Raw genomic sequence first — 21,637 nt, 5'->3', positions numbered from 1 at the left:
AACAACGAGTCAGTAGGTTCACCATTTTATTTAATTATTTACATGTATTTGTGATGTGTCACTTATTGATATTACATAAATATATTTTCTATTTATTTTTGCATTTTCTTTTTCTAAAATTTTTACAATTATCTTACATATCTTGCTATACTTCATTAATACTACTAATGCTTAATTTCTCAAGTACATTTATACTTAAGGTTCAGACATGGTTTTTAAACGATAAAGATTTTATTAAAAATCAGACTTCCCCTAACCAGCTCACGCACCAAAAGTTTGAAGAGAGGGACGTGCCAAGATAGATATCCCCGACAGAATTAGTTTCCTGTGCGTCGGGAGCGCGCACTAGGTAGGGAGAACGGATCCCGTTGACTTCGCCTCCATTCCAACCAACTAGACGTAGAAACAGTGACGAACTATCAAAAACCTAAAGACGAGTGTACATTACCGTTCAATTTGTGGGTTTCAACTGAAAATGATACGTTTATTGTTCTCATGTGTTATCAGCAGTGTTGGTCAAGTTACTTGAAAATAGTAAGTAGTTACTAATTACTGATTACTTATTTTTAAAAGTAATTAGTTACTTTGTTACTTACCGGTAGTTAGAATTAGGTTAGGGTAGAAACAAATTTCCATAAACGATCCATATAAAATAAAATAAAACTACACTAAGCATTGTTACATTATTATACTGATAAAAATGAACTTTGACACAGAGTCATGTGTACAGAGTTATAATGGATGATGAATTGCAATTCGGTTATAGAGTAACATAAACTGGCTGCTCGCCTAGTTTCTTGGTGTCATCTCAGCATGACACAGCAGAAAAAACCTCATTATCATTAACTTTATTTATTATTATTTGTGGCAGTAGTATTAGTTGCAGCAGTTGGAGTATTTTAAATTGGATTTCTCTTTTAGGAACAGTTGTGGAGAAATGACAGACATGCTTTCTCTTCTCTGATAGCTTCTAGAAAAAACAGATGTTGCCAGTGCCATCATAATATGTGCTCAGCGCCTCTCTGCATTTTCAGAGTCGTGATTTTCTCTTATTTCATGCTTTTTACTGTGACTCATTGAACTTTCCTTTTAATTGCATTTTAAACACAAACACTTTACTCATATTAAGATAACACTGATATAAACATGGCAATACTGATGTATGGAATTTAAACCATGGCTGGTTCTTCGTGAAGAGCACAAAATGTCCCAAGAAAACATACCTCTGAAGATCATCACTATTTTGCATTTCAAAGCTCTGCTTTTACTTCCATTACAATATTAGCCACTACAGGTCATAGTACAGTCGTGGCCAGAATCTACTGCTCTTTGGTCAAGTCACACTTGAAAGGGACCAAAACACCAGGGTGGCCAGCACTTTGACACTCTGCTGCCAGTTTTTGAAACCAAACTTATATGATTTCTTGGTAGGCTAAGTTTTGTATTGACAACTCCTTTAAAAGTGTACTCTCTCAGATACCTGCATTTAATTATTTACAACAAATGTATTATTTATTACAACCACAATTAACACTAGCAAACAGTTCTCTATTGCATCCTTGACAATGGAGCATTGTGCTTGCTGAGCAGTGTCAAATTGTCAAGACACTCAGCGATTTGGTGAGTGTTTTCAGAAATATTTGCATCATCCACACAAACTGTTGGAGAGTGCAGAAATCTGCTACCGTACAAAGGAACCACAACAGAGTTTTTAGTACAGCACAATATACCTCCTTGCCCCGAATTTTACCTAGTGACTGCCAAAAACTTCCAGCAACCATTCACCAACTGGTTGGAGAACATAGATTAATGAACAAAGGCCACTTACCAGTCTCTAGGGCATAGTTAATAAGAACAGTTTATTGTTAATTCTGTTGAGTTCAATTTCAGTTTAGGTCAGTGTGCATCTGAATTGAACAAAAACATTCTCAAGTCTTTCTTCATTCGCATTAGAAAAATTTATTTTGGTAATTTTCTCACAGTCATTTTGACAGTTCTGTTTGATGAAAAATTCAACTTTGACTTGGCTTTTTATCATTTTAGGATCACGTAGGAGTGTGCTCAGTAATGGTTGGTGGTTTTTATTTATTTTTTCTTAGCAGAGGATAAATGGAGAGTAGTGTTGAGCAGTCAGGAGTTTCACACCACTTTGTTGTGGAGGCTGGATTGTGTGCCTGCACTGTGTTACCAGCTACACAGCTTCAAAGTTAATGTCGCCAACCTGAAAGGAAAGTTATAGAAATATTATCTTATTTTGAGTAATCTGGTGATATTTACAATATTAATGAGCTAAATTCAATAAGTGAACATTTAAAAAGTTGAAAATAAGAGAAAACCTACAAACCTGAACATGAGGCGGGGCGCTGAGCACGTATGTGACAGCACTGGCAATGTCTTTTGGTTCCAAAGGCTGTCAGAGAAGTGAAAAATGCTTAATAACTTTTATCAGAGTAATCATATTAACAATCTATAAACTGTGAGATTAATAATTATACCTTAAATTCACTGTACATAGCAGCTACTTTTTCAGGTTCATTGCTGTGGAGCCGTGATACAAATTCTGTGTCCACTAAACCAGGAGAGAGGCTCTGTAAAAAACAAAAGAAAAACAAAGGTAAAAGAAGTGTGATTGTGTGTCGACTTCGGAAAGTATTGTAAATGTGTCTCATAGCAGCTGAAATTGGTTTTAAGGGCACTTTTTGGGTTTATCAGTGTTCTTTAAAACCTTACTGTGGCTCGGATATGGGTGTTTTCTGCACGCAGCTCCTGCCTCAGGCCCTCAGTCAGCGCGGTTACAGCGAACTTGGTCGCCATGTAGAAATGTAAATCGGGAACGGGATAGACATGATGTCCACCCACACTACAACAGAAGAACATTTCACTAGGTCAGCATTTACCAACATATTTTTTATCTGATTTCAGGATCACATCTGTGTTTTATCCTTGGAGGAGGAGTCCTCTTTACCAAAGAAATGAAACGAGTGAGCGCCACTGGCATCTTAATAAAATGTCACCCTCTTCCTCCTCATCTCAAACTCATCTACTGAACTGAATTCCAGGATTGAATATACAAAAATGTGCACAAATATGCCTATTTATTCCCAATATTGGGAATAAAGGCAAATCTTTTCATTCTCACTATTGAAATCTCCACAGTTTCCATTCACTTTAGGTTAAGAGTCTTGGCATCATCCTAGACAGCTCACTATCCTATAAATCTCACATTAATGATCTCACTTGTTCTGCCTATTTCCATCTACGCAACACGGACCGATTGTATCCTTCTCTTTCCACCCAGTCTGTATCCTTTCTTGATCATAGTATAGTTACATCCCACACTGTCTATTGTAATTCTCTCTTGCATGGTTTCCCCCAAAAATCCCTCCATAAGCTTCAACTGGTTCAAAACTGCGCTGCCCGCATACCAGCACATCATCCATATCCTTCAGGAATGTCACTGGCTCCCTATGAAATTCTGAATGGCATACAAGTTTCATCTGATTACCTTCAAGACCCTTCATAACCTTGTTCCTCCTTACCTTTCTGACCTGTCAAGCACTACCTCTTCTGCCCGCTCACTTCGATCTTCTTCTTCTATCCAGCTTGCCTTCTTTCCCCCTCAGCACCATGGGAAGCAGAGCTTTTAGCTCTCTGCTCCCAGCCTGTGGAACTTTCTACCTCCAGATATAAGAAACATTGGTTCTCTCCCCCAGTTGAAATCTCAACTTAAAACCTCTCTGTTCAAGTCTGCATGTTCGCTGTGAACTTATTGTTTGTATATTTTATCTTGTTCTTTTGATTGTTCTTTGTTTGCCATTAGTGTTACCAACAGAAGCTCATAATCTCAATCTGAATCTGAGCATGATTATATTCAAAGATATTTGAAAGATGTTTAAATCATCAGACTTCACAGGCATGGCCGTCGTTGATCATCAGCAAATAAAAATGCACCTGTTTATGTTTATGATGTGCCCATCGTCAACATGTCTCTCTTTCATTGACTGATATGCTTCATGCGCGCAGATACTCAATCCAAAAACGTTCACCTGCAAGAGACCGAGAAGAAGAAAAAAAACTTTACATTTAATCATTTCTTCTTGTGCACAAGTGTAAATTAACCCACAGTGTTAATTCTTACTCAGGTGCAACATTAAAAGCACTGATAGGTTACATTTATTATTTTAATGTATTGTTCTGGTGGGACACCCTTGATGTTACTTTGAAAGAAATCACAAACATCGCTGCAGACCAATCCAGGAGATAACACTGAGCTCTTACATCCATCATGTTCTTCCAGCCGCTGGTTTTGCCACTTAGCAGCGGCTCTGGGTGAGCCAAGCCGGCGTTGTTGATGCACACGTCCACGCCTCTGTGCTGCTCTTTGATCGCTGCAAACATGGACAGAATCTCCTCCTCTTTGGTCAAGTCACACTTGAAAGGCACCAAAACACCAGGGTGGCCAGCACTTTGACACTCTGCTGCCAGTTTCTGAAAACAAAAAGCAAAAGATGATACCTTCATAGTCACCATCGCATTCAGATTCTTGTGGTAAAAATACTCTGGTAAAAGTTGAATTATCGATTAAACTCCTTTACTAAGTTAAAAGAGAAAAATTCCAGGCTCTGAAATGAATTCAAAGCATAAAAGTAAGAAGATAGGGACATTTCAATTATTTTGCAAAGGAAACATAACCTTGTACAACTTCAACATAATAGCAGAATTAGACATGGGAATGAAAATAATGAATATATGAGTATAGTCAGGGGCTAAAATGGGATTTGCAGATGTGAGAACCGTAGGATCACTGTAGTGGTTATAAGAGTGTGAGGAAATTAATCAAGAGTCACAATAGGCTCTATTGAGAGATCCAGCAGATTTTTTTCTCTACAGGCTGTGATCAGCTGACCTGTGCTGTGGCTGTTGACCCGAGGTATACTGCTCTTTGTGGATTTACACAACTCATCAGTATGTAAGTAAGTAAAGTTTATTTATTAAGCGCTTTTCATAGACAGGTAGTCACAAAGCGCTGCACACAGATACGATAAATAGCAAAATGCACAGTATACACAATATAGAGTTTAAATGTAAATTAAAAATATAAAAATGTAAAAAGCATTGGTCAACAGAAAGCTTGTTTAAACAGTAAAGTTTTTAACTGGTTTTTTTTTTTTATGTATGTAAGATATCATGTCTGACTTCTGTCTCCTATACTGCCAACATACTGTTTATAATTTTGTTCATTATGCTGCATAGTACACTACTTGTATCTGGTATTGTGCAGCTCATTTTAACCCATGCATATTGACCAATATGTACAGCATAAATGATTTATTGTAAAACAAAAAGTCTGTCGCTTGACAGCCATTATATGATGTCCACTTGACAGAGCTACATAACTGCATATTTGCATAACATTAAAAAGTCCTTTGCATTAGAGTTTTACATTAAGTGTTTCTCTTCTGAAATCAAGTTTGTTATTTCAGAGCAAACCTGTAATTTCCCCACGTCCCTGTCGCAGCCCACCACTTTCATACCGAGCCGGACCAGCTCCATGGCTACAGCCGCCCCGATCCCAACCGAGGCTCCGGTCACCAGAGCCACTCTGCCCCGCCAGCGCTCCATCACAGACAATTGTAACCAGCTCACGCACCAAAAGTATGAAGAGAGGGACGTGCCAAGATAGATATCCCTGACAGAATTAGTTTCCTCTGCGTCGTGAGCGCTCACCAGGTAGGGAGAACGGATCCAGTTGACTCCACCTCCATTCCAACCAAATTACTTGAAAATAGTAAGTAGTTACTATTACTTCTCCAAGAAGGTTATCCAGTTACTTTACTGATTACGTATTTTTAAAAGTAATTATTTCATTTTAAAAACATGATACACAACCTGAATACGTTATAAAGCAATAGACCTTTCAGCCCAATTAGATTTTTTTCTGCATAATCCATCTAAAATTGGATCACTTGAAAAATCCTCTTTTAAAAATTGGTTTTATTATTTTTAATCTTTTAACTTTATGCACATTGCATCAAGCAAAAAGTGACATAATATGGAACAACCTATGACTTGAAGAAATTTGTGTAACATTTAAACCTATTTTGTGCACATTCAGGCATGTAAAAGAAGCAATTTTTTTGGTGTTTATATTGTTTGTCTGTGATTTGGACAACCAAGCCTGTGCTCTCAACGCAGGGGAAACAAATTCTGCCGGGGACAACTACCTTGACATGACTGCCACAATAAAAACTGAAGTGAGTGAGCTAATTAATTTGTAACATTCTGTATAATATTAAGTATTTGTGACCATTCGGCCTCTGTCAAGGATTTCCTCGCTAAGATTAGAGACAATATGGGAAGAATCAATAATTCCTCAGTCATGCTCTATACAGCAGCAAAGAGACATTTAACTTTCAGGGGGAAATGCTTTTTTAGGATCAGTCCTTCCATTTTGGACAAATGGAAAACTTGTGGAGGTCATCAACATTTCATAGCTCAACAACCAAGAAGGAAAGAAGGCGTGATTTGGTAATACTTTATACCAGAATTGTGACTCGCAAATTAAGAACTTCTGAGGAAGTTGAATTTTTAATCATGAAAGGTTTTGTTTTGTTTTTTTGAGGTTTTTTTGTAAAATAAAAAACTACACCAAACATTGTTATTATATTGGATACAGAAACCCTGTTTTAACAATTAAAACTTTAAACGGCCATTTTTGTGCACCAACTGATAGAAATGAACTTTTACACAGAGTCAGGTTTACAGAGTTATAATGGATGATGAATTGCAACTCACCGGTTTTATAGTAACATATAAACATAAACTGGCTGCCATCCCAGTTTCTTGGTCTCATCTCAGCATGACACAGCAGAAAAAACTTCATTATTATTAATTTTATTATTATTATTGTTATTATTATTTGTGGCAGTATATTAGTAGCAGCAGTTGGAGTATTTTAAATAGGATTTCTCTTTAAAGAACACGTGTGGATAAAAGAAATATCAAGTTTGTTTGTAGACCAACACACATGCTTTCTCTTCTCTGATTGCCTCTGAAAGAAATAGATGTTGTTAGTGTCATCACAATATGTGCTCAGTGCCTCTCTGCATGTTCAGATTTCAGATTTTATCTTGTTTCATGCTTTTTACTGTGGCTTATTGAACTTTCCCTTTAATTGCATTTTAAACACAAGCAGTTTACTCATAATAAGATAACACTGGTATAAACATGGACATACTGATGTATGGAATTTAAACCATGGCTGGTTGTTAATGAAGAGCACAAAATGTCCCAAGAAAACACACCAATGAAGGTCATCACTATTGTGCATTTCACAGCTCTGCTTTTACAGTGGGATGCAAAGGTTTGGGCAACCTTGTTAATAGTCATTATTTTCCTGTATAAATCGTTGGTTGTTACAGTAAAAAAATGTCAGTTAAATATATCATATAGGAGACACACACAGCGATATTGGAGAAGTGAAATGAAGTTTATTGGATTTACAGAAAGTGTGCAATAATTGTTTAAACAAAATCAGGCAGGTGCATAAATTTGGGCACTGCTGTCATTTTCTTGATTCCAAAACCTTTAGAACTAATTATTGGAACTCAAATTGGCTTGGTAAGCTCAGTGACCCCTGACCTACATACACAGGTGAATCCAATAATGAGAAAGAGCATTTAAGGGGGTCAATTGTAAGTTTCTCTCCTCTTTTAATTTTCTCTGAAGAGTAGCAACATGGGGGTCTCAAAACAACTCTCAAATGACCTGAAGACAAAGATTGTTCACCATCATGGTTTAGGGGAAAGATACAGAAAGCTGTCTCACAGATTTAAGCTGTCTGTTTCCACAGTTAGGAACAAACAGAGCCGCTTGGGGTATGCTAAAGCACATTTGGACAAGTCAGCTTCATTGTGGAATAAGGTGCTGTGGACTGATGAAACAAAAATTGAGTTATTTGGGCATAACAAGGGGTGTTATGCATGGAGGAAAAAGAACACGGCATTCCAAGAAAAACACCTGCTACCTACAGTAAAATATGGTGGTGGTTCCATCATGCTGTGGGGCTGTGTAGCCAGTGCAGGGACTGGGAATCTTGTCAAAGTTGAGGGACACATGGATTCCACTCAGTATCAGCAGATTCTGGAGACCAATGTCCAGGTATCAGTGACAAAGCTGAAGCTGCGGTGGGTCTGGATCTTTCAACAAGACAACGACCCGAAACACTGCTCAAAATCCACTAAGGCATTCATGCAGAGGAACAAGTACAATGTTCTGGAATGGCCATCTCAGTCCCCAGACCTAAATATTATTGAAAATCTGTGGTGTGAGTTAAAGAGAGCTGTCCTTGCTCAGAAGCCATCAAACCTGAATGAACTAGAGATGTTTTGTAAAGAGGAATGGTCCAAAATACCTTCAACTACAATCCAGACTCTCACTGGAACCTACAGGAAGCGTTTAGAGGCTGTAACTTCTGCAAAAGGCGGATCTACTAAATATTGATTTCATTTCTTTTTTTTTTTTTTTTTTTTTGTGGTGCCCAAATTTATGCACCTGCCTGATTTTGTTTAAACAATTATTGCACACTTTCTGTAAATCCAGTAAACTTCATTTCACTTCTCAAATGTCACTGTGTGTGTCTCCTATATGATATATTTAACTGACATTTTTTATTGTAACAACCAACGATTTATACAGGAAAATAATGACTATTAACAAGGTTGCCCAAACTTTTGCATCCTACTGTTCTTCCTTTGCAATATTAATCACTAGAGGTCATAGTCAGGGCTGGACTGGGACAAAAAAAATGTATGGTTTCTATACATTTTACGTCAGATAAAAACTTTGGTCGTAAGATTCAGAAAGTGTACTTTATTGATCCCCGTGTGGAAATTCCTCTCTGCCTTTAACCCATTCACTCAGTGAAGCAGTGGGCAGCCATTGGGCGCCCAGGGAGCAGTGTGTAGGGATGGTATCTTGCTCAGCTGTTCAGGGGAATCGAACCCCCGACCTTCCGATCATGGGGCCACCACTCTACCTACTGAGCTATCCCTGCCCCAGATTCAGATAACTATTTAATAAGAGCTAGATGTTTTAAATGAGAATAAGAAAGAAAAGTATTTCTTTGTGCCCCCCTTTCCCTGTTAATGCCCTACCTGGCCCCCTGGCAAAACTTTGCTAGAGCCACCCCTGCACAGTTACCAGCTGTAAGCTACTTAGAAAAGGATCCTGGTGTTATGTGTCTCTCAGAAACAGTTCAGCTCTGATTCAGTAAGGACATCTCCTGGTTTCATCTTCATGTTTCCCTCTCACCAGGATATCCAAACCGACATCATGACCAGCAGCTTTTACAGCTGTGGCGCCAGCAAACATTAGCTGATACTAGAAAGTAATATTAAATAAATTCTAACAACAGCTGATCTTAAACTTGCTGCTGTTGTTTAGCACGACATCCGCCGGTTTCCGCTTTCTGGCGCAAAGTGGGAGATAAACAAGCAAGAGAGAAAAGCCGATCAGCTGATCATTGGTCAGTTTCATGATTGAAGTAGCAACAACAGAGAGAGGGGGAGAGAATGAGAGGAGAAGAGGCAACTGTGCAGCTTAACGACAGAATAACTCCAGCTTTGTGTCTTTTTCTATTGTAGCTGAAGTCTGGGACAAACTGTTCCTTTTCAGCTCAACACAAAATTTTCTCTGAATGCGGGACGATTTAATTTTTACAGGACGGTTGGCAACTCTACTAACTAACCTTATGAATAAAATAAAGTTCACTATCAGTAAATGGTAAATGGTAAATGGCCTGCATTTGTATAGCGCTTTTCTAGTCCCTAAGGACCCCAAAGCGCTTCACACTACATTCAGTCATTCACCCATTCACACACTGGCGATGGCAAGCTACATCAGTAACATCATAGCACCCACCCAGCTGTATAGAAACTCTGTCATGCTAGCTAGTACGCAGTACGAGTTATTGTCACTGACTGTAAAAAGTCAGCAGAACGAAAATAAACTCCACCTAAACTTGGTTTATATCTGACCCAGACTGACTGCAGGTCATAACTTCTTACTCTAAGTTCAGTTCACCTGACACTTGTCTCTCCTTCTCCTGCCTCCCCTTCCCTCATCCACATGCTGGCCTCTGTGGAAGCTCCGCCATAGCCGCCACCAAACAACTGAGTTATTTTTACACATCGACCAGCATCTGGCCAATGCACCACCTTTCATTGTTTCTACCGTTACAAAAAAATAAAAAGAAAAGAAAAGAAAAAAATCACCGGCCCATAAAAATGAAAAATCACCATCGGCCTGATGCCAAATGCCCGGTATGCCTGATGGCCAGTCCAGCTATGGTCATAGTACAGTCCTGGCCAATGTTCCCTCTAAGCTGCGTGCGTGCGCAATTGTGCACTGCTGGCACGGTCTCTGCGCACAGAAAATCTGCGTTGTGCACCAAAAAAAAATCTAACCTGAATTGAACTTAAAAAAAATACTTTAACAATTCTGTTTTGCAGTGTTAGTCAGAAAGTGACTGGCTGATCCCGTATGGGATTAGAACGATGCCACCTTATCCCATAGTCCAGCCAATGATGCGATTCACATTCATATATATACGCAGCTAATGAACGTCATTGACAGGCTATGACAGCGTCCTTATGTGACGACACCGGTGTTTTAGCTAGCAAAGCAGCGTGGCTGATGTGGAGTGAAGCCACGTTAATGACAACCTGTACAACCATTGGAGATGTGAGCAGGACAGACGGAACAACTGACAGAAAAAGTGTGAACTTTATACCAGTTTTTAAATTGTGTTGATAGGCCAAGTAAAACTGGAGTTATGATAAAAAAATATATGCAATGTTTGGTTTTCTTCCTGAATTGACTATGTGCACGAGACAATGCTAACTTCCTGGTTTGAGACCGGATGTGGGGTAGTGCATTTCCGGTAGCTTTACTTTGCGGTCAATCGCTACTGCAAAGATATACTCCAAAATCATGTCCAAAACTCGAAAACGGAAAGTTACAAAGAGGAGAAGGTGGGAACACTCACCGCTGTTGTGTCATAAAAAATCTAATGATCAATTTTGACGTTTAAAGCCTTTAGATCGATCAGTTGTTTACATCACTCAACACAAGCAGAACTGCATTACTGCAGCAGAAGACACATCGTCCACATTCAGAAGCACATCTCTGTATAGTCACTGGTCTTATGATTTAAACAGGCAAATGTTCAGCATTCAAACTACAGCTGAAGAATAGTCAAACCAGATGTTTCCCCCGTTATGTCGATATCAGCTAGTCAAGTACACGCCTACACGGCATGTTAACAAACCGTGAAAAAAGCCACACAAAAAATGAATGATTGCTGGTAACGGTTTCTATACATTAGTATTTATGAAGGGTATGTTGTGACTTACCTTCAAAATTACAGCGGTCCCTCGCTGTAACGCGGTTCACCTTTCACCTCGCTGTTTCACGGATTTTTTTAGTGCAAGTTTGCATGCTTTTTTTTTTTACATCACATTTTGTCCTGCGTCCTGATCGCTGCAGACGATCTCCTCCGTGACGTCTCTCCTGTACAGTACAGAATCGCTGCATTGATCGCTAGCAGTGTGACTCTGAGGTGCAGTACTGTATGTCCACCATGTCCACCAAACGTTTTGCACTGTCAAAAAATAAAATTGGCTACTTGATTTCACCTATTGCTGGTTATTTTTAGAACATAACACCCACGATAAACGAGGGACAGCTGAGAAATATAACATTTGAATCCCTTTTCTCTTTTGCTCTGAGGCGCGGGGGAAAAATATCGACAAGTCGATGAACATCATTTACAGATATATTGGGTAAATGCCCAAGACATCTATAGAAATGTAAATCGCCACTTGATTCATTTGCTTAACTTGTTTTGGACCGTAAACCAGGCGCGAATAGGACACCGGAAGCAAAGCTCCCCACAGGAGTTTCCGCACCGGAAGTAGCATATGCTAACGTGCACATAGTCAATACTATCGTTGTTTATATTTACTGCGGGAAGAAACAGTAAAAACTGTGTTTTATAAAGAAAACCTCAAAAGCACTCTCCGCCTGTGAGCAAAAACAACACCAAAAAAAAAACCCCTATTGCTATTGGTCGAAAAATGTACCATGTCGACCAATCAAAAAATGATAAAGCAACATGGCATTTAGTTGTTTAGGAAGGGGGAAGTTTTAGGAGTGACGGCGGTGTTTTGAGACGTGAGAGATTTGCGACGTTTAGCGCAAATCTTGTGTAGTTAGTGTGTAGTGTAGTCAATAGTTTTGTTTTGTGTGTCAGAACAATGAGGCGACTGCTGAATGTTACAGGTGTTACAGGAGTGATACATCTCCTGTTGTCAGGCCTGCAGGTATCAGGCTGTTGTTCTCTTTTATCTCATAGTGGACAGAAATTATTTTTTGGAGTGACACAAATAATTTGTGTGGCATCAGATTTGATGCAGAACAGCTGATTGTTCTGTAAATAGTTTGAAATGTTTATTTAAAAAAATAAATTGTCCAACATTGGTCATTATATACTGTATTTTGCAGACAGAGTTACAGGACTCTCTCCCAGAACACAGACCCATACTCATAATTCAAGTCAGAGCTTTATAAAAAAAAAAAAAAGTTTTGTTTTCAAAATTGGAATTCAAGTTATTTTTACTTCCAAAAGTGTTAACATACTACACAGGTCATGAACAAGATTTTTTTTTTTTTAATTTTCATTGTAAGTGGGCTAAAGCAGTTAATTAATAGTAGTCTAACATAAATGTAAATGCTGTAATTTGATTATTTTAATAAACCTTGGATGGATTCAATGCTGGCATAACCACAGTGCACACGTCTAATGTTGCTCACAGTGGTCCAAGGGACCGCTTAGGGAGTTTGTGTGGTCGCTCAGACACATGAAAAATTAGAGGGAACATTGGTCATGGCCAGAATCTATTGCTCTTTGGTCAAGTCACACTTGAAAGGGACCAAAACACCAAGGTGGCCAGAACTTTGACACTGCTGCCAGTTTTTTAAGTCAAACTTATGTTTTCTTGGTAGTCAAAGTTTTATATTGACATGATAGCTCCTTTAAAAGCTTACTCTCTCAGATACCTGCGTTTGTTTATTTACACCAAATGTATTGTTTATTAGAGCCAAAAATGAACACTAGCAAACAGTTCTCTATTGCATCCTTGACAATGGAGCATTGTGCTTGCGGAGCAGTGTCAAAGTGTCAAGACACTCAGCAATTTGGTGAGTGCTTGTAGACATATTTGCATCATCCACACAAACTCCCGGAGAGTGTAGAAATCTGCTACCATACAAAGGAACCACACAGAGGTTTTAGTACAGCACCATATACCTCCTTGCCACGAATTTTACCTAGTGACTGCCAACAACTTCCAGCAACCATTCACCAACTGGTTGGAGAACATACATTGGTAAGTGACCTTTGTTCATCAGTCTTTAGGCCCTTATGACTTGTACGGTTGCTCCATGACACCCCCCCCCCCCCCCCCCCCCAAACCAGCTAAGGTTCTAACCTGCTGAAATGAACATCTGCTTAACAGTAAAAACACTCTTAGAGCTTAAATACTATCCAGCAACTGAGATCTGTTACAATAAGAAGGAAGCTGTCATTAATTAAAGTGTTTTCATGGGCATTCCTTGCTGGCCAGTAGGACGCTTGTAAAAAGGTACCACAGGGACCTTTGATAAGAAGACAATTAGACAGAAAACAGCTGGATGAGTTTCCTTTATTTTATCCTTCTGTGAATTGATTACAATCTGACAGTGTTGAGAAGTAAGGAGAGCCGGTCACACTACTTTGATGTAAAGATTGGGATGGGTCTCAAGGCCAAGTTGCATGACACCTGCTACAGACTTTCAAGCAAAATCTCCCCAATCTGAAAGAAAAGATAGATGAATGTTATCTTATGACTAAACTGCTGATATTTAAAATGGAAAATAGAAAAGTTCAAAAGGTCACAAAAAAGAGGAAAATGAGAGAAAATCTCAAACCTGAACATGAGGAGGGGCACTGAGCACATATGTGACGGCATGGACGAGGTCTTTTGCTTCCAGAGACTATCAAAGAAGTGAAAAGTGCTTAATGAAATTTTAATAGTAATCATATCAACAATACTGTAGCGATTGTAGGAAATGAAGGAATAATGATTTTACCTTATTTTTAGTGTATACAGCAGCTGCTTTATCAGAATTGTCTCTGTAGACGCGGTATGCAAATTCTGTCTTCACAACGCCAGGAGAAATGCTCTGCAAAATGACATTATTAATGAGGATTCTTCAAGAAGTACTCTGTGTGCATCTCATAACAGCTGACATTAGTGTTAAAGGTACTTTGGAGCTGGTTACAGTGTCTTTCAAAAGCTTACTGTGGCCCGGATATGAGTGTTTTCTGCACGCAGCTCCTGCCTCAGGCCCTCAGTCAGCGCAGTTACAGCATACTTGGTGGCGGTGTAGAAATGTCCGTCAGCATTAGGAAACACTTGATGGCCGCACACACTGCAACAGAGGATATTTACAAGTGTTATAACAACAATGGCAACAGTTTCTATATCGTTTAACATCCACCTGTTTTCTTTTGCTTATCTAATTCAGGGTCCAGGAGCCTCGGGTACAGCACAGACAGGTCCCAAGTCTGTCACAGGACACAGAGACACAGACACAGTTCAACTAAACTAACCCAACTTACTGCATGTCTTTGGACTATGTGGGAAGGTGAGAACTCCTGCAGACACAGGGAGAAGATGCAAACTACACAGAGAAAGACACTGGCCAGATGCTGGATTTGTGAGATAAGTTGTGAGATAACAGTGTTAACCACTGCATCACTATGCTGTTGTGCTGTAATTTAAAGGTTTCTATATAATGTATAACCAGGAAGGTACTTGTGTTTTGAGATTTAAAAAAAGCAAAACATTTCTCGGTTCTGGCAATTAGATTTGGTTTCATTTTTCTTGATGATTTTCATAGTAAACTCAAAAATCTTTTAGTTCTGAACTGCTAGCTGGCCAATGAAAGCAATATGAAGATGTCCCTTTTGGTTCTAATATATTGTTATTGACACAGCAGTCTGGTATTTATTTTTATTGGACCTACCAGTAATAAAAACACTCATTGGCTATAGTAGGGTTCTTAAAGGGGGAGATACAATGTGTGCTGTGAGAAAAGTCCATTGTGCAGAGTTGCCAAAAGAATGACTGAATTATAAGATGTTTGTGTAAACTGCACAAGCATACCCATCACTGTCCATCAGTAAAATAAAACTGCACCTGTTTATGTTTATGATGTGCCCATCGTCCACATTTCTCTCTTTCATTGACTGATAAGCTTCACGTGCACAGATACACAGTGCAAGAACGTTCACCTGTAAGAAACCAGCAGTGAAATAAACGGTAAAACAAATATATGTAATCAATGCATCAAAATGATACTTTTCCTTGTTGCTATTTGCACTCAAGATGAACAAATTCTTTTAATTCAATTCAATTTTATTTATACAGAACGAAATCGCAACAACAGTCGCCTTAAGGTGCTTTATATTTTAAGGTAGACCCTAATACATACAGAGAAAAAACCCCAACAATACAATGACCCCCTATGATCAAGCAAAGTGGTGACAGTGGGAAGGAAAAACTCCCTTCTAACAGGAAGAAACCTCCACCAGATCCAGGCTCAGGGACCGCGACCAGGTGGGGTGAGAGAAGGAAAACAGGATAAAAGACATGCTGTGGAAGAGAGCAGCTTACACCTGTTGCAGGATAGCTAAGGGAGGATTCAGAGTCACCTGATCCAGCCCTAACTATATGCTTTAGCAAAAAGGAGTTTTAAGCCTAATCTTAAAAGTAGAGATAGTGTCTGTCTCCCATATTCCACAGAAGAAAGGCCTGAAAACTGAAGGCTCCCATTCACCTTTTAAATACTCTAGGAACCACAAGTAAGCCTGTGGTCTGAGAGCGAAGTGCTCTAATGCAAGGATACAATACTATGACATCATTAAGATAAGATGGGGCCTGATTATTTAAGACCTTGTATGTGAGGAGCAGGATTTTTTAATTCAATTCTGGATTTAACAGGGAGCCAATGAAGGGAAGCCAGTATAGGAGAAATATGCTCTCTCTTTTAGTCCCTGTCAGTACTCTTGCTGCAGCAGTTTAGATTAACTGAAGGCTTTTCAGGAAGTTTTTAGGACTTCCTGATAATAATGAATTACACTAATCCAGCCTAAAAGTAATAAATGCATCAACTAGTTTTTCAGCATCACTCTGAGACAGGATATTTCTAATTTTAGAGATACTGTGCAAGTGGAAAAAAAGCAGTCCTACATATTTGTTTAAAATGTACATTAAGGGAAATATCCTAGTTAAAAATGACTCCACGGTTCCTCACAGTGTTACTGGAGGCCAAAGCAATGCCATCCAGAGTAAGTATCTGGTTAGATACCATATTTCTAGGAATTTTAGGGCCGAGTACAATAACCTCAGTTTTCTGTGAATTTAGAAACAGAAAATTGGAGGTCATCCAGGTCTGTATGCCTTTAAGACATTTTTCTAACACACATCAAACTAATTGGTGTGTTATCTGGCTTCATGCATAGATAAAGTTGGGTGTCATCTGCATAGCAGTGAAAATTCATCCTATGCCTTCTGATGATACTGCCTAAGGGAAGCATGTAAACTGGTCCTGGCACAGAAACTACAGAACAATTGGATGCTATTTGATCGATATGATACATGCCACTTCAGTGCAGTACCTGTAATACCTACAGCATGTTCTAATCGCTCTAATAGAATATTATGGTCAACATTATCGAACGCTGAGGTCTAGCAGGATAAGCTAGACTGACTACTGTCAGGGGCCAAGAAGATCATTTGTAAAATTCACTAAAAGTGAGTTAGCAAATGGCTGCAATCACAGCATTGTAAAATTGGTTCAGCGATGGTCTTTGTTCAGCGGTTGTTGATCTTTGGTCATGCCAGTTTGGATAGTAATAATCCAGGAGCTGACCTCACAGCCCATTTTTTTCATTCAGTGGGCTGGTTTCAGTCATTGTGCAAAGGTACTGTTTATGAGGTTGGGTCATCTGAAACTGAAGATGTCACTTGGATGAGTGACGAAACGTTTCTCCCACTGAGATGCTACGTCCAGATGATCAGAATCAATTTTTTGGGACTTATCTAAAGGCGTTTCTGTATTTTGATGAGCTCTGAAACCTGATTGAAACTCTTCAAATAAGCCATTTGTCTGCATATGATCTATTAGCTGTTTGACAATTTTTGAAATGAAAGGTTAGAAATTGGCCTATAAACATCTAAAACCACAGGGTCAAGAGATGGCTTTTTAAGTAACGGCTTTTTAAGTTTAACTACTGCCAGCTTGAAGGCCTGAAGTACATAGGCAACAGTCTTTCAGCAGTCTTGTAAGAATGGGGTCTATAAGACATGTTGATGGTTTGGAGGAAGTAATTACTTATGTTAACTCAGAAAGGTCAATTGGAAAAAAAGACTAAATAAATACAAATGGTACTCAAAGTATGTGTAGATAATGTTAGATCTGTGAGATCATTATGAGTAATTTTTTCTCTAATTGTTAAAATTTGATTTGTGAATAAATTCATTAAGTCATTCCTAGTTGACGTTAAAGGAATACTTTGCTCAACGGTGCTTTTCGTCAATTTTTTCACCTTTTGAGGGAAGCCAATTGAATCTAATAAAATATTAAATACCACGTTGATTGAGACTGTCATTTGTAACATTTACATGGATATCACCCATAATAATTATTTTATTTGAACAGAGCACTAAATCAGTTAAAAACTCAGAAAAATCAGACAGAAACTCTGTGTAAGGCCCAGGTGGACAATAGAAGATAACAAATACGACTGTTTTTTTGAGTTTTACAGCTGAGGTGGACAAGGCTAAGCATCAGGCTTTCAAATGAGTTAAAAGTATGTCTTGGTCTTTGGTTAATTAATAAGCTGGTGTGGAAAATTGCAGGCATACCTTCCCCCAGCCTGTGCCTCGAGGATTTTGATGGTAAATGAGACTCAGGAGTGTTGATTCATTTAAACTAACATAATCATCCTGCTGTAACCAGGTTTCTGTAAGGCAGAGTAAATCGATTTGTTGATCAATTATTAATTCATGTACTAACAGAGACTCGGAAGAGAGAGACCTAATGTTTATGTTTTACTCTTCGGTGCTCATGAGGATACTGTATTGTTCTTTCTTTGTGACTTTTTTAACATTTAAGTCGATTTTTGTTGATTTTTAATATTTTACTGAATTTGCATTTACCCTTAGCCAACATGTCTTAAAACAGAATCGCCAATTCCTAGAGTCTGATCTCCTGCGAGTGTGTCATTGAGTGGGGAAAAGTAGTTAGCCACATGAACAGGTTGGTAGTGTACCGGGGGCTATGATACCTCCTCCCCGTCATCCAGCCATCCTGTTTCCCCAGCTACTCGACAGTCTGCCGGGGGACACCTAATGGGGCCTGCGCTACCTTCTACCTTCGGCTGCACTGACTACAGGAGGCTGGCTAGCTAGAGAGTTTTCAAGGATGCAAAACCGAGTCTCGAATTCAATATCATTAAAATAAAAAATGTAAAAACTAAGCTAAGCTAGTGAATCCCTAAAGACACTGTGAGTGAATACAGAGACATAATTTAGCGAGTAAATACAGTTTTTATTACAACACATATGCTACACAAAAACATCACTGTGTGTTGCAACAGGAGGTGATACTCTACGCAGAGAGAGCGAACACCAAGTGAAAGCCTTTAGCCAGTTTTGCATAATATTTTATCTTTCTCATCTATTGTGATTGTGTATTTATTTTAACCAGATGGGGATTTTCATAGTTTGACATTTTAACACACTATTTATCCAACTTTCATATGTAGCACACAACAACATATTACATATGTTATCAATATTATATTGCATACCAACCAGGAATATTTTCTTTCTAAAATAACTCTGAGTTCTTACATCCCACATGTTTTTCCAGCCACTGGTTTTGCCATTTAGCAGCGCCTCTGGATGAGCCAAGCCAGCGTTATTGATGCACACGTCCACGCCTTTGTGCTGCTCTTTGATCGTGGCGAACATGGACAGAATCTCCTCCTCTTTGGTCAAGTCACACTTGAAAGGCACCAAAACACCAGGGTGACCGGCGCTCTGACACTCTGCTGCCAGTTTCTGAAAACAAAAAGGAAAAGACGATACCTTGATAATCACCTTTGCATTCAGATTCTTGTGGTAAAAATACTCTGGTAAAAGTTGAATTATGGATTAAACTTCTTTACTAAGATAAAAGATACATTTTCCAGACTCTGAAATGAATTCAAAGCAAAAAAGTAAGAAGATAAGGAGTTTTCAATTATTTTACAAAGGAAACCCAACCTCATACAACTTTAACATAATAGCAAAATTAGTCATGGAAATGAAAACTTAATTTAAACATAAACTCTAATGAACACCTGAACGATAGTGAGAACACAAGCATAGACAAACAAATGAACTTATAGCTCTATTGGATGAGTCTGCCTCTACATCTAAACAGAATATACATATACTAATTTAATAATATGAATACAATACATCATTATATAATTATTATTAATATACTATATGAGTATAGTCAGGGGCTAAAATGGGATTTGCAGATTTGAGAACCCTAAGATCACTGTAGTGGTTATAGCAGTGTGTGGAAAGGAATCAGGAGTCACAATAGGCTCTATTGAGAGCTCCAGCAGATTTGTCTACAGGCTGTGATCAGCTGACCTGTGCTGTGGCTGTTTACCCGAGGTATACTGCTCTTTGTGGATTTACACAACTCATCAGTATGTAAGTTATCATGTCTGACTTCCGTCTCCTATACTGCCAAGTGCCAACATACTGTTTATACCATTTTTTTTATTTTACTGCATAGTACACAGCTTGGATCTGGTATTGTGCAGCTTATTTTAAACCATGCATATAGACCAATATATAACAAACAGTGTAACGGCGGATATGTAAAGCTAGCTCAACAACACGTAATATAACTATTCTGTAAAATAGTCAGATGTCAGATGTCTATTCATATTAATGTACAGAATTCACCTGCTTGCTACTACTACTGCACATTCACCCAATGTATATACTATATGTTCTCCCCCCCATTTTTGCACATGTCGAGGAGCGTGTCAGGCTACATTTCACTGTGTGTTATACAGTGAAATGTAGCCTGACACGGGTTACAAGTATAAGTATAACTTATACTTGTATAACTATGCATGTGACAAATAAAGAACCTTGAACCTTGAACGTTTGTGCTTTTATTTTGGTAACTTCCTGTGTGACCGAAAGTGAATGTTGTAACGGTAACTAGCTTGATGTACAAAAAAGACGCAAGAAAACGGTAAACTACTGCTAACAGAGAAAACTGCCAAAAAGTGATTTGCCTGCCAAAAAGTGATTTCCAATGTTTCCGTGTATTTTTTATGTGTAATATCTTTACGTATGTTGGTAAATAGACTTCGGTGAACAGCGTTTACAAAGGGGTTATATATAGAATTAAAAGATTATCTGTTTTTTCAAGTATCTTTATAACTCTGTGTTATTGTACTCACATTATAACCAATCCGGTCCTTTTTCCCCACTTACAATATTTTTACAGAACTATTGTAATATTTGCTGCCATTTCTGCTGTCTTACTCTTACAAAAGACATTTTTAATGTTAATGAGATTTTTTTTAACTGCATAAATAAAGGTTCTATAAAAGTCGCTGCCAAAAACTGATTGCGGCTTCTACCTTGTTACACGAATGTTGTTTGTGGCTCAATATGACTTTGTGTCATCCATGAGGGATGCATTTGACATATGTTTCACATATTATAGGCCAACAAGTTACTTATAGCAGTTTAAATACGAGCAATCAGTTTTTGGCAAATACCGGAAATCAGTTTTTGGCAGACAATCACTTTTTGGCACAACACCGGCATAACATAATTCTTCCGAAATCGAGTTTGTTATTTCAGAGCAAACCTGTATTTTCCCCACGTCCCTGGCGCAGCCCACCACTTTCATACCGAGCCGGACCAGCTCCACGGCTACAGCCGCCCCGATCCCGACCGAGGCTCCGGTCACCAGAGCCACTCTGCCCCGCCAGCGCTCCATCAAAGACAGCCCTAACCAGCTCACGCACCAAAAGTTTGAAGAGAGGGACGTGCCAAGATAGATATCCCTGACAGAATTAGTTTCCTTTGCGTCGGGAGCGCGCACTAGGTAGGGAGAACGGATCCCGTTGACTCCGCCTCCATTCCAACCAACTAGACGTAGAAACAGTGACGAACTATCAAAAACCTAAAGACGAGTGTACATTACCGTTCAGTTTGTGGGTTTCAACTGAAAATGATACGTTTATTGTTCTCATGTGTTATCAGCAGTGTTGGTCAAGTTACTTGAAAATAGTAAGTAGTTACTAATTACTGATTACTTATTTTTAAAAGTAATTAGTTACTTTGTTACTTACCGGTAGTTAGAATTAGGTTAGGGTAGAAACAAATTTCCATAAACGATCCATATAAAATAAAATAAAACTACACTAAGCATTGTTACA

The 21,637-nt window shown here is 38.7% G+C and overlaps 2 protein-coding genes and 1 long non-coding RNA gene across 3 annotated transcripts; 1 reads left to right on the top strand and 2 right to left on the bottom strand.

The window, feature by feature from the left end:
• Positions 1–1,943: 1,943 nt before the first annotated feature.
• On the bottom strand, positions 1,944–5,770 carry LOC113035705 (dehydrogenase/reductase SDR family member 11-like). Its single transcript, XM_026191340.1, has 7 exons — positions 5,491–5,770; positions 4,279–4,488; positions 3,952–4,046; positions 2,731–2,860; positions 2,496–2,588; positions 2,345–2,410; positions 1,944–2,221 (listed from the first exon to the last, which is right to left on the bottom strand). Exons 1-7 carry the CDS (start codon positions 5,620–5,622, stop codon positions 2,192–2,194), a joined length of 756 nt encoding a protein of 251 aa, XP_026047125.1. The 5' UTR covers positions 5,623–5,770; the 3' UTR covers positions 1,944–2,191.
• On the top strand, positions 5,728–15,296 carry LOC113035710 (uncharacterized). The gene is made up of 3 exons (XR_003274382.1): positions 5,728–5,788; positions 6,196–6,254; positions 14,629–15,296. It is a non-coding gene; the product is annotated as an uncharacterized LOC113035710 (long non-coding RNA).
• On the bottom strand, positions 13,745–21,285 carry LOC113035707 (dehydrogenase/reductase SDR family member 11-like). The gene is made up of 7 exons (XM_026191341.1): positions 21,064–21,285; positions 19,023–19,232; positions 15,303–15,397; positions 14,403–14,532; positions 14,191–14,283; positions 14,029–14,094; positions 13,745–13,913 (listed from the first exon to the last, which is right to left on the bottom strand). Exons 1-7 carry the CDS (start codon positions 21,193–21,195, stop codon positions 13,884–13,886), a joined length of 756 nt encoding a protein of 251 aa, XP_026047126.1. The 5' UTR covers positions 21,196–21,285; the 3' UTR covers positions 13,745–13,883.
• Positions 21,286–21,637: the final 352 nt, after the last annotated feature.

This window comes from Astatotilapia calliptera, chromosome 14 (assembly GCF_900246225.1).
Source record: "Astatotilapia calliptera chromosome 14, fAstCal1.2, whole genome shotgun sequence".
NCBI classification, from domain to species: Eukaryota; Metazoa; Chordata; class Actinopteri; order Cichliformes; family Cichlidae; genus Astatotilapia; species Astatotilapia calliptera.
This window is presented reverse-complemented; position numbering and strand designations above follow the sequence as displayed.